A 12,731-nucleotide genomic window follows, 5' to 3' on the forward strand; every position below is an offset into this window, starting at 1 on the left:
ATGCAGACCTTTGCTACTTTCCTCATTTATCTCTTATTTTGAGTCTAGATGGGCTATGTACACAGAGGTGTACATGAACGTGCTCAAGTGTGTCAGTATGGTTTGTGCATGTATTAAAGTGACAAAATTTGTGCTTTGGCACATGAAAAAGGCTGAAATCTGGGAAGGAGGGATTGGGAATTATGTCTACAAATGTGCTGTGAATTACAGTTTGTAAACCTGAGGTTTGTCTGGGCTTTTTCAGCAGTACGTTTCGAAAAATGTAATCTCCAGTGAGCATGTCATCGAGCGAGAAACAGAGACCTCGTTTTCTACAAGCCACTACACCTCAACAACACATCACTCCGTGACAGTCACCCAGACACCTAGCCACAGGTACTGGAGGGGGAAGGCAAATAACAGCTGTAATATCTGATCTGTTGGTGCTGCAAAATCAAAGAGATGTAAAACAACAAACCAGGGAAGATGTATAAACAAAAAACTGAAAAGATGTGTAAAACAACAAACCAGGGAAGATCTATGCTCCCTTCATAGTGTTTTCATTTTAAGACTAAAAACATTTGATGTCGTATCACCTAGCTAATTATCTTCCCAGGAATTTGTTATCAGGCTGGCATTCCAGTACTGAAATTCAGCCACACTGAAATTGCTAAATCAGTGACAGTTCTGATGACTGGAAAGCCCTCCATCCCTCTCCTTTTATCTATACATGCAAAACCACCTTGATGCCTGTGGATTTATAGGGTTGGCTAGACTCTGCAGTCCAGTTTCCAACATGTTTGTGCTGCAGATCCTGTGTGGCAACAGAGCCCCTCCTTTCCCTGGGTAACCTTCTGCTCACGGGCAGTTGCCGCCAAAGCCCGCTCTCACATCCCTCCCTTTCTCTTTTCCTGGTTGCTGCTCTCCAGCTGGAGCAATGGCCACACTGAAAGCATCCTCTCTGAAAGCCACTCGGTGCTCGTCAGCTCCTCCATGGAGAACAGCAGGCACGCCAGCCCAGCGGGGCCGCGGGGCCGACTCAACGGCATCGGCGGCCCACGGGAAGGCAGCGGCTTCCCCCGGCACGCCAGGGAGACCCCGGACTCCTACCGAGACTCTCCGCACAGCGAAAGGTAGGACGCGCTGCCTCGGCCCTTTCAGCTGGGCTTTTCCCAGATGTTTCAAAGCTTGGGAGAAAATGTGACAGCGCAGCTGTTCTTGGAGGACATACAACTCCTTATTCGTAAAGCTGGAGAGATGTGCGGTAGTTCAAAGCCCACCAAAAGCATTTCTTCTCTTCTTGGCCTCTGCTGGGTTTAGTCCTATAAGCCAGCAGTTCACACTTGGAAAAGCTCAATTGGAGTAATTAGTCAGAAATTTCCATTGAAAACTATAAACAGAACTTTGCCTAATTACCAGTTTCTTAGAAGGTGCAAATGAGAAGACTGAGAGATTTTGCAGTGAGAAAGTAGTGCTTTGATCCACGGGAGGAGAGCACTAAGGACTCCTAAGCAGTATAGAAATTATGCCACCGTAGAAATTATGCCACCACCTACTTTCTGGAGTGTTCTGGCTCCAAAACTCCCCTTAACCCTTTATTAAATAAAATCAAGGAACACAAAGTGCGAGCCAGAAAGACTCAGGTCATTATTAAATCATGAATAGTTATAAATAAACCTGGCCAAGAGTTTTCCAACCAAGTAATTTTTTTTCTCTGAAAAGGTTGGTTCATCAGCTCCTAAGGTCCGCCTAGGAGTACATCAGTCACAAAAAATCTTTAACTGAAAAAATCCTGCTCAGGTTTAGGCTAGCATTTTAGTTCAAGATGGCCCCAGAATAGCAATAGGAAGACTGAGAAGAAACAAGACATGTAAAAAGAGCTTTTCTCCCTGGAATCAGAGGCAGAAGAAAACTAAAACAAAAGGTTATGGACCAGTTCTCTGAGGACTTCGAAATCACAAGGGATTTGGCCTTGTGGAGTGTCCATGATGCCAGAAATGCAGCCAGGCAATCCCCAAGGAGACTGAGTTGTGTAGGAGACAAATTGTGGTTTTCAGAAAATGAATGCACAAGTATGGCAAATGCCATTTCTGTGGTACTCCCTCTGCCACACAAACAACTGCTAAGCAGCAGGAAGAGGGCCCACTGAGGAAGGACCCCAAGTGTAGTACCACCAAGCATAATAAACTACCATCTCATTAAAAATTATGTGTTATTTACCATGGAATTTAATTTGAACATACGTGGCTTACATGACATAAACAGCCATGGCTCCAATCCAGCAGAGCACTTTGACAAGATTATCTTTTAATTGTACAAGTAGGCCCACTGAAATCAGCAAGATTACTCACATGGGTAGAGCTCAGCATGTGCTTAAGTGCTTTGCTGGATCAGGACCTGTAACAGTAAATACCATGTTGTCTCCTGCCTGGGAACCGAGCAGGATGCACGGCCACACGCCTGACAATGGTGAGTAGTACAGCTTAGTGTATTTGGGCATCTGCATGTGAGAAGTGAAGACCATTCTTGCTATCTGCCTGCATTGCATGGGACACCCAAAGCATCATTCTAATACAAACTGTTTAGATTTACGTGGAGGGAGGGGGCCAGTGTTGGGGGAGAGGGGAGACCATATTCCTTTTTTTTTTCTCTGAGAAGAAAGAAGGCATTTCATCAATTATTTTGTCTCTTGAAGGTTGTACTATAGGTCAATAGCAGCAACATTTCTGTGATAATTCATCAGGCATTGACAGCCTAGCCTGTGCCTGAAGCAATCACAAATTTGCTGCATGGGAGATGATAGTTCCCTGGGCATTAATTTTAGGCCTCATCTTTTTTTAGCAAGCAGGAAATACATTGCCAATTGTTCCTGAGATGGCTTGTGTATGTAAGGGAGTAAGTGAGAGTTATTTGGAACTAAAAATTACTCAGAAACATAAAGGAATGTAGGAGCTGACAAATTACTTCCTGAAGCCATCAAATGTTGCTGTACTGTGAATTGGTAAACCAAGGCTGTACTCCCCCAGTTTTCAAACTAAATTGAACAGACATTACAAAAGGTTGTTTTGCCTTACCCCATACATTTCCTGGATCCCATGTCCTGCCACCTGTGTACACAAGCAGAGGGCACAAGCAGTTTTATCTTGGATGTCCTTAGCTGTCTTACTGGAGAGAAGATCAAAAAACACTGTCTCTGCACAAAAAGCTGGACTGTATGATGAAGCTGGCAGCATATAACAAGTTAGTGTGTGCTGGATGGCCACGGGTATGCTCTGATCCCCTTTCACTGAGCCAGCATAGTTGGCCATGAAGCTGGATAAATCCTTTTAACCTTCCTTTCAGGATGGGCTGGAGCTGCACGAGTTCAGCTCCTGAGCCTCAGACTGCAGACAGCAGCTAGTTAGCACTGCCCTGTTAGGGTGTGGGGGAATAGACCAGAAATGTGTGAATGCACAACACTCCAGTATGAGTAACTTGACACTGTTGGAAGCCTGCACAGTACATGGAACACATTTAGCCAACTCAACAGGTTAACAGAATCAGTGTAGCTAAAATCCAGCATGTCATGAAGACATATATCTAACAGTGTACCAACTGGGAAAGTAGAAAGGCTTCAGTTTTTCAGAAAATGCCTATTAAAAATGTGAAAGGTATGAAAAGCTCACTCGTGGAAGCAGAAAGAATTACTTAACTCATCCAGTGCACAGACCTATTCATTGCCCTTTGCTTAACCAACTTGATTAATTCCCATGCATAAATCCAGGCTTGGTTTTTTCCTTTCTCTGGCTCCTCAATTTATGTAAATCAGTGTGCAATCAATGTGCAATCAATGTGCCTCTAGTGAAATCAATTTATGCTACTGCACATCTGTCCAGAATCTGTCCCATTTTCTCCTTTTTCCTGTAACTCCATTTTTATCAAGAGTAATATGTGCAAGTGAGTCGTAGATTGGATAAGAAAGATGGATTCAGGTTTATTTTGGTAATTTCAGGCTCCAATAAATAAACCACTAATGGACAACTAAATAACTACATCAATCATAGACATAGAGCTTTTCTCAATAGGCCTGTGATGGAGCTTAGAACGATTTTAACTTTAGACACAGATGAAATTCGGGCAGGTGAATTTAGGATAAGAATAAAAGCAAAGCCAGACCATGCAAAGTGTCATGCTGGGCACTGTGCTTTTGATCAAGTGGTTTTAGGCAGATCCTCACCTGGCATGAATCCACATGACCTCATAGCATGTGTATTGATGAAAACTAGTTGAGAGCTCCACATTTTCTGTTCTGTTTCTTTGGGACAAACCCTGTAATGGCACCTGAGCTTCATTTTCAGAAATAACTTCTGACCACTACCCTTCCCACAGAAACAGGGACAAATTTTGCAGAGAAATCATGGGCACAAGGCCAGACAATCCTGTCTTTCAGCATTTGTTCCCATATGAGGACAAATGATACTCTGTGCTTCTTTGCAGATAGATCTACCAGCCAGGGTAACTAGCACCCAGGAGTGCAGCAGCACAAAGCTCCTGGGATGGTGCTACAAATGCTTCTCTGACTACCCTTGGTGATGAAAATTAGCAGAATCTGGCTCTATATTTTATCCAAACATTACTTTCCTCCCTAGCCTGAGACAGTTTGGTTGCCAGAAGAGGGTGAAGCCCCAAGAGGACTGTCCTTCAGTTCCCTTCCTTTCTTTCCCCCTGTCTGTTTGCATGTACCCCAGATTCTGGTCAAATCCTTCCAGAAGTGCAGCAGCTGTTTTCCTTTTGAGAAAATACTTGCAAATGCATTTCGTTTCTGGCAGCCTGTCTGTCTCTGAATCCCATTCCTGGATTCATTCCAGAAAGTTATTCTGGTAAAAAATTTACAACATCTCCATGGCTGGGATCTGGGAATTTCGCTGTGCTCCTCCTGCTTTCTTATGTTTTTACCCAGAGTCCCAGAAGCCAGCAGTTTATAGGATTAATAGGAACAGGAAAGGTTCCTTAGTAGCCCTGTGTGAGGATGCTGGGGATCTTTGGGAATCCCCGCCATTTCTCTCGCAAGCCACAGGAGTTGCTGTATTTACAGGTCACCACTGCTCCTGTGCTTGCAACCTATCCCCATCTCTTTTCTTCAGGTATGTCTCAGCTATGACCACACCAGCTCGCATGTCACCCGTCGATTTTCACACTCCAACTTCTCCCAAGTCCCGCCCCTCCACAATGTCACCACCGGCCTCCAGCTTGACCGTCTCCATTCCTTCAGTGGCGGTGAGCCCCTTCATAGAGGAGGAGCGGCCGCTGCTCCTGGTGACTCCACTGCAGCTGCATGAGAAGTATGACCACCACCTTCAGCAGTTCAACTCCTTCCACCACAACGCCACCCACGAGAGCAACAGCCTGCCACCGAGCCCCCTGCGGATCGTGGAGGACGAGGAGTACGAGACCACGCAGGAGTACGAACCAGCACAGGAGCCTCCAAAGAAACTCACCAACAGCCGGAGGGTCAAAAGAACAAAGCCCAACGGCCACATTTCCAGCAGGGTGGAATTGGACTCTGACACGAGCTCTGAGAGCAGCAGCTCTGAGACCGAAACCGAAGATGAAAGAATAGGTGAGGATACACCATTCCTGAGCATACCGAACCCCGGGGCAGCCGGTCTGGAGCCAGCCACCGCCTTCCGGCTGGCTGAAACCAGGACTAACCCGGCAAATCGCTTCTCCACACCAGAAGAGTTGCAAGCAAGGTTGTCCAGTGTGATAGCTAACCAAGACCCTATTGCTGTATAAAACATAAAACACATAGATTCACATGTAAAACTTTATTTTATATAATGAAGTATTCCACCTTTAAATTAAACGATTTATTTTATTTTAGCAATTCCGCTGATAGAAGACAGGAGGGGGAAAAAAAAAAACTTTTATAAATTAAATATACGTATGTACAAATGTGTTATGTGCCATATGTAGCAATTTTTTACAGTATTTCAAAAATGGGGAAAGATATCAATGGTGCCTTTATGTTATGTTAAGTTGAAAGCAAGTTTTGTACAGTTACAATTATGACTGTCCCATAGTATTTTGCAAAACCTTTTAGCCCTCAGTTGTCCTAGCTTTTTTGTGCACTGCATTATAATGACTGGATGTATGATTTGCAAGAATTGCAGAAGTCCCTCTGGTCGCTTGCTGTAGAGTCTCCAAATCAGAAAGCCCTGTAATGGCACTCCCACCCTACTCCACCAGAAAAACACACGCATACACACACACAGAGTCAGAAAGGAAAAAAAAAAAAAAAAGATTAAAAAAAAAAGATAAAAAAGTAAAAAAAAAAAGTTTCTTATATGAGAACTTTTATTTGCTTTCCGTATATGAGATGAGTTTTGTCTGCTCTCTGCCAGCCAAAAGGTTTGCTTCTTTGAGCACTGGGATAATAGTAGATCAAACAGCATGCTACTATTAATTACAGCAGGATAACAAAAAACATACAAACAAAAAAAAAAGCCAACCTGCATTAAATAATGTTACTTATAGAAAGAAAGTAATACTGTGATTTTAAATCAAATATATTATTAATCAGAGGTCAGCTTGTAATCACTAGGAGCTGCCATTTCATTATTTTCCAGATACTAATTGTTCTAGTTATCCCTTAGGAAATGGGTTTAAGTTAGCTGAGGCTTTGAACCCAATATTCTATTTAAACAAAAAAAAAAAGAAAAAAAAAAGAAGAAAACAAAAAAAAATTAAAAAAAGAAAACATTTATATCAGTTTATGTTAATGGGGCAAATATAATAGATATCTGTAATCAAACAAGGAAGAGATCTAGCTGGAAAACAAATGCCACTAATAAAAGTGCAATCAGCTTTCATCTCTATTTCTTAATGTTGATTTCTAATACATTATTTGTTCTTTTGTTTCCCATCAATTTTCTGCCCCTTTTTCCCTTCCTCAGAAAGAACCCTGACAAGCTTCTAGCAATACCTTGTTAGAGTTGCTGTTGGAGTAAGGCTTACTCTTGGACAAAAAAAGGCCTTTCAGGGAAGAAGAACATGATTTTCTGAATGGTTAAAAAGTATAGGCACGTAGGAGGGCAGATGTATGGAGGACAAAGCAGATGTATGGAGTTTATTTCCACTCACCTTTACTGACTCCATTACTTGGGTTTTGAGAGGCAAGGCTGATGCAGAGCCTATTTATGAAGGCAAGCACACCATGTGAGTTACAGCCCTAGTAACCCATGTGTGACTATTTAATATCAGTGTTTATATAGCCAGTGACAGTTTAGAAGTCACTGACTAGTAATGAGCAAGGATGCTGTCAGTGTGGAGCAAATGCATCCATCCAGACAGAAGCAAATGGCCTCTTTTGCACTGAATTCCTATCAGTTTAGTCAGGGTCACTCTGCCTCTTCTATACTTTTGATTTTTTGTTATGTGTTCAGTTGGCACAGCATTGACTCAGGATTGATGTGGAAAACAAATGTTTTTCCTAGACTCTGGGGATTCTGAAAATGAGAACATATGTTTTACAGGTATTACTGAGCTCTAAATAAGAGCCCTGTCAAGACAAAAATAATTTCAGCCAAACTACACTCATCCTTTGGGCCACATTCTGGTCCTAGTTAAATGAAGAGAAATACATCAAGGAAAATTTGTGAGATGCAAACCTGAGAAACAAAAGTCCCAGATCAGTAAATTGTTCAAGCATATGTTTATGCTAATCCCAGCAAAAGTTACCTTCAGCATGTGCTAGACTGTCACTGACACATCCAGTACATGCAAAAAGTTAAGCATGTGCCTAAGAGTTTTGCTGAACAAGGTGTCCTATTGATTTAAGACTGAAAGAAAAGTATAGCAAAAGAAGACTTTGCCGGTATAACAAAAATCAATTAGTTCCTCAAGGTATAAATAACCACATCACATTAGTAAGAACACAGGTTAGTCTACCTGAGCACCAGATTTAGCAGGAAAAAAAAAAAAAAAACACCTTAGTACAGGAAACAGAGTTGTCCACTAGAATGTCAGTGATAGAACCAAAAGGCTAGGAAACTAGCACATCTTTGGGCCATGTAGTGGCTGAAATGGCACTGCTTATTTGAGAAATCTGTGGGAGATGGCAAGTACATACTGTCTGGACTTAGGTCCCCTTTGCAATTTTTCCCGAGCTGGCATGTACTTGAACACACTTTGCCTTTGCAGACTGAAACAAAAACTCTCTACAAATTCTATACACCATATTCTCATTTTCATCCCTTTAGTCATACCTATTTATCTGCAATCCCATGCAGCAGAATATACACCTCTCCAGTAACTCTGCAACTCAGTAATATGGAGGGCCAGGTGGGCTTTCCTAATGAAGGTCACAAGTTTCCAAAAGATTTGCACTGTTGAGTTTCCTTGGGCACTTGAATATCTGTCCCTTCAGGAAGGCCTCTGACACTGCAAAGACCTTGCAGGACAGATGAGACAAAAAAAGGATGGCAGAGAAAATGAGATTTGCCCCAAAATCACCCATCTTAGTGGCAGAATAGAGATTATAATACAGGTAATTTGTACACTCTTCAGTATATATCAACCACAAGGCCAGCTCTTATTGGAGTATCTATAATAGCCCAGACAGATTAATGAGGATGGAAAGGGAACATGCCTTGACATTGAGTAGATTATTTGACTACTAACACAGTTATTTTGGAAGGACAGTACAAAATGAAGGAACAATTCCATTTTTGGGAGCTGTACATGTGAGATTTGTTTGTTATAGGTCTAGGGAAAAATGTCACATCTCGTCTGTTGTAGTGCCTCAAAGTCAAATTGCTGTGCAGTTCCTGTTATTCCTTCCCCTCGGAACATACACAGTGTGTTATAGGGCAAGCATGAAATTAGGCTGGAGACTTCACATGGACCTAAGAACAAGAAACTACAATTGGGGATATGGCTGCCTAAGCCCTTAGATCTTTGTGAAGAACCCAGCCTTACAGCACAATTCATGCAGCAGTGAATTCAGGAATTGCCCTGGCTTGGTGCGCACAGAAGCAGTAGGAGGACACAGACCCTCACCTCTAAACTTGTGTTTATCACTCTGTGAGGGTGTTTCACATCAGTCAGGTCCACACCCAGAAGTTAGTGAGTCTACCTGGCCACAGGTGCTGCTGGTGGGCTGCAGCCAGTTCCTGCTGGCCAAGAGGCTGGAGGCTGCAGCAGCACAGAGCAGAGCCAGCAAGTGCCTATGGAAAAGGCCAGCTTCCCTGTTGGGGATATTTGCTTCATCTCCCAGACCTTTGAGCTAGGCAGTCCCAACACCCTTGAGCCATCACTGTGTGATGCTTGCCTGTTCTTTGGCTGAAAGTCATGGCAAGAATAACCATACTTGGAAAAGAGGGGAAAATATTCCAGTGGTGGCAGAGTTATTAAGATTGTCCTGGTTTGTTTCCATGCCATTTAGGTTGAGACATGACTTTTTTCCTGTGTATGTGTCTATATGCAGGAATTGTTCCAAGCTGAAAGGCTTCTTTCAAGAGTGTATAGCTAGATTATGTTGTGCACAACCTGGTACAGTCTGCCTGTTGAAGGGGTGTAGATCATTACAGCTCCATAGAGATTCTTATGCAACAGAGAAAAGCCTACTCCCTCCTTTTGGCCCAGTTATTCCCTTCCTCACTTGAGCCACCCCAACATGCCCAGGTTTAAGAGATCAATCACTGCCTTTATCAGGGAAACAGGAAAGCTCCTACTTTCCAGTACTTCAAAACAACAATGCTGCATCTTCCTGCTTCTCTCACACACATTGCAAGCAGTTTCCTGAGCATCCAGGATAGCAAACTGGTGTCTCCCCAAAGGACACACCTCTCAACCTGTTGAGCACTTCTTGGCCCTGCAGTATGGCTACTTACCATTACCTGGGTCTTACTTCTAGTAAGAAACAAAAAAGCACCTATGAAATGCTGCAGAGAAGGGCAGACAAAGAACATGGCCAATTATCATCATTTGTAATTCTCTATTCTATTGTAAATATGTCTTGTACATATGTGGATGTTTTTTCATTATTTACTGTCTTTATGGATATTGTGTTAAATGAGACGCTCTTAGTTTTATTGTGTAACACTGTAAATAACATAACATCCTTTATTATTTATGCATAGGCATCTAACACTCAGAGAAAGTTATCCTCATATTATTTTAAGATATATGTCACAAAGATGTTGCATTTTTCCTTTTGCTTTGAAGAAATTGTAATATATCCTCTTTTTCCCCTCTTTTCCTTTAAAAAAAAAAACAAATGCTAATTTATTGTTCAGGAGAGAAAGGGGATGTAACTGAAAGGCAAACTGTTCAAAGAATATGCTGTGGAAGCCACAAGCTACTGATAAACTAAAGAATTTATTACCCCAAATACAGCAATAAGTAATTGTTGATTTATTAAGGTTTTGTTATTCATTTTCAGTAAAAGAGGTGCTGGATTAAATTGTTTATGTGTGGTCCTGGCCCATCTGCTCAGCAGACTGTGCCAGGTCAGTAGCTACCATCTTTCTGTATCCAAACATTGTTGTAAAGGTCTTGTTCTATTGTTGTGGATCACTGTTCCTTGAGATTTCTGACTCATCCCTGTGGGGGGGTCTCTGGCAGACACTCTTGCTCCTACAATCATTTTTAGTTTCTTAAGTTAGAATTATTAGCTCTACCCTGACCATTACTGCTTAAGATGGATGGGGTTTGGAGAGAGGGAGGAGTTGGGGGGCGGAAATGACACAGTCTTGGGACTGTGGGAGGCTGCTCTACAAAAATGTCACCTCACTGTTCAGCAACAGTCAATAAAGCAAAGCAGATACCAGGAACTCTTAGATGGCACCATCATGCCTCTATATAGATTCATTATTTGTGCCAGTTGTAAATACAATGAGTGGTCCTGGTCTTCTTGTCTCAGAAGTAGTGTAACAGGGAAGGGTTTGAAGGGCAGCTCAGATGAATAAATACCTGGAGCTGGTGAGGTCTGGGGACCACTGGGTAGGCTGCATATCATTATTCAGAAAGAAAGGACAGCAGAGAGAAGATACTAAAGGTCTGTTGAAATATACTTACCTTGTAGAAGGTAAGAAAGGACTGGATGTTTAATACCTCTTCCAATAAAAGAAATGGAGTTATCAATCAAAACTACTGGGCACCGTATTCCCAGAAAGATGTAGGTCTTCATGTAAGAGGTAGGGAACTTGGAGAATTACTTGCTGGAAGGGATTGTGGACTGTAAAAGTTTCCATGGGTTCATGGTGGGGGCCAGATTTTAGGCATTAATCCAACAAGGATTACTAAATCCATGAAAAACACATCAGATGCGAGAAATAACTGAACTGAAAACATGTGGAGATTGTATAAACTGGGAATACTGTGTATACTGCTGCTCTTCTCCAGCTCTCTGCCACACTTGGAAAAAAGGAGGGCAAATATCCGATATAGCTGTGCTTACATGATACAAGTATGTAAAGCCATTTGCTGTTAACGAGCATTAAACAAGAGAAGAAAATCCAGGCATGAGCAGAGGAGAGAGGAATGCAGTAAAAACAATTTGGATGTGTTTCACGTCCATTTGTTCCCAGGGCTAGTGCTCCCTAGCCTACCTGTGGTGCAGAATGAGATGCCAAACTGAGAATGGGTGGAAGAATGGGAGGATGGAGGTATGGAGGGAGGAAGGAATGGAGGGACAGAGGAATGGAGGGAGGGAGGAATGGAGGGACAGAGGGATAGAGGGAGGGAGGAACAGAGACAGGGAGGAAAGGAGGGAGGGAGGGAGGAGCAGAGACAGGGAGGGAGGGAGGGAAAGGGAGGAAATGACTGGCAAGGGTTTTCTGTCACTCTCCCTCTTCCCTTGTTCTCAACAGAGAGACTAAAGACCTGTGGTCCAGTCTGATCCCAGTGTCCCTCAGACAGCTTCCCTGTCTTTCTGTTTCATGTGGAGGGATCCTGTGGCTGTGAGGCTGGATGCTTAGGCTATTTCCCTCACCTGAATGTCTTAGCTCTACAGGGCTTTGCCACCTCACAGCCAGCCCAAGCTAGCACGTTATGGCACAGTGCTGCAGTGGAGAAAAGGATGGTTGGTCCTTCCATTGCAGGCTCTTGGAATGGACTGCTTTGAGAAGACAGACCCCTCCTCAGACATCCCCACTGTCCTTTCATGCATGAAAGTGGAGGTAGATGATTTCCAAAGCAATTAAGTACTGTAGGAACCAACAGAGTCAACAGGACTAAGGACCTCATGACACATTTGATACAGACAAGAAGGCTTTAGGGAGCACATCCTTGTGTATCCCAAATGTCTGTCCTTGCAAAAGTTGTTTGTAAGTCCATGCTGTCTTTATCCTATTGGCTTTCTTTGCCAAGCCTCTGCCTCTGCACTTCCCCACACGGTCTGGAAGCAGATGGCATCAGGGAACACTACAGGAAAATTAGGCAAGCCCTTCTCATTTCTGCAGCCCACAGCTGGGTATGCTCTCAGCATGCCAACTCCACCCAGTTATGAGCACATGATTTGGAGAATGCATTCCCCAAGTTAATTCTCGCTGTTCTCAGTTACAACTGATGGAAAGAAAACTATGTCAAATGCTTTGAGAGGTTGCAGTTAGTTAGTGATGATTAACCTGTGCAGCAGAAGCAAAGCAACATGGACTGTGCATAGGTTATAAGTCTGATAGCTCTTCTTTAGTGACAACAGATCTTTGATAATGACACATTCAAGGCTAAATCTAAATCTCATTCTGACTTTCAAAAAAAAAAAAAAAAAA

At 42.8% G+C, this 12,731-nt stretch overlaps 1 protein-coding gene across 11 annotated transcripts in view; it reads left to right on the plus strand.

Annotated features, from left to right (window-relative positions):
• Window positions 1-10,793, plus strand: part of NRG1 (neuregulin 1) — a 173,918-nt gene extending 163,125 nt beyond the window's left edge. For 9 of the 11 annotated variants that reach the window (XM_085568097.1, XM_021534811.4, XM_085568098.1 and 6 more), the window contains 3 exons: window positions 245-375; window positions 909-1,112; window positions 5,103-10,793. In XM_085568097.1, coding sequence (XP_085424223.1) covers window positions 245-375; window positions 909-1,112; window positions 5,103-5,754 — 987 coding nt within the window. In that variant the 3' untranslated portion in view covers window positions 5,755-10,793. The remainder of the gene's footprint in view (window positions 1-244; window positions 376-908; window positions 1,113-5,102) is intronic. The other 2 variants (XM_021534810.4, XM_085568096.1) reach the window with 1 other exon arrangement.
• Window positions 10,794-12,731: the final 1,938 nt, after the last annotated feature.

The sequence above is a fragment of the Lonchura striata genome, chromosome Z, assembly GCF_050655825.1.
Source record: "Lonchura striata isolate lonStrDom1 chromosome Z, ASM5065582v1, whole genome shotgun sequence".
Taxonomy (NCBI): domain Eukaryota; kingdom Metazoa; phylum Chordata; class Aves; order Passeriformes; family Estrildidae; genus Lonchura; species Lonchura striata.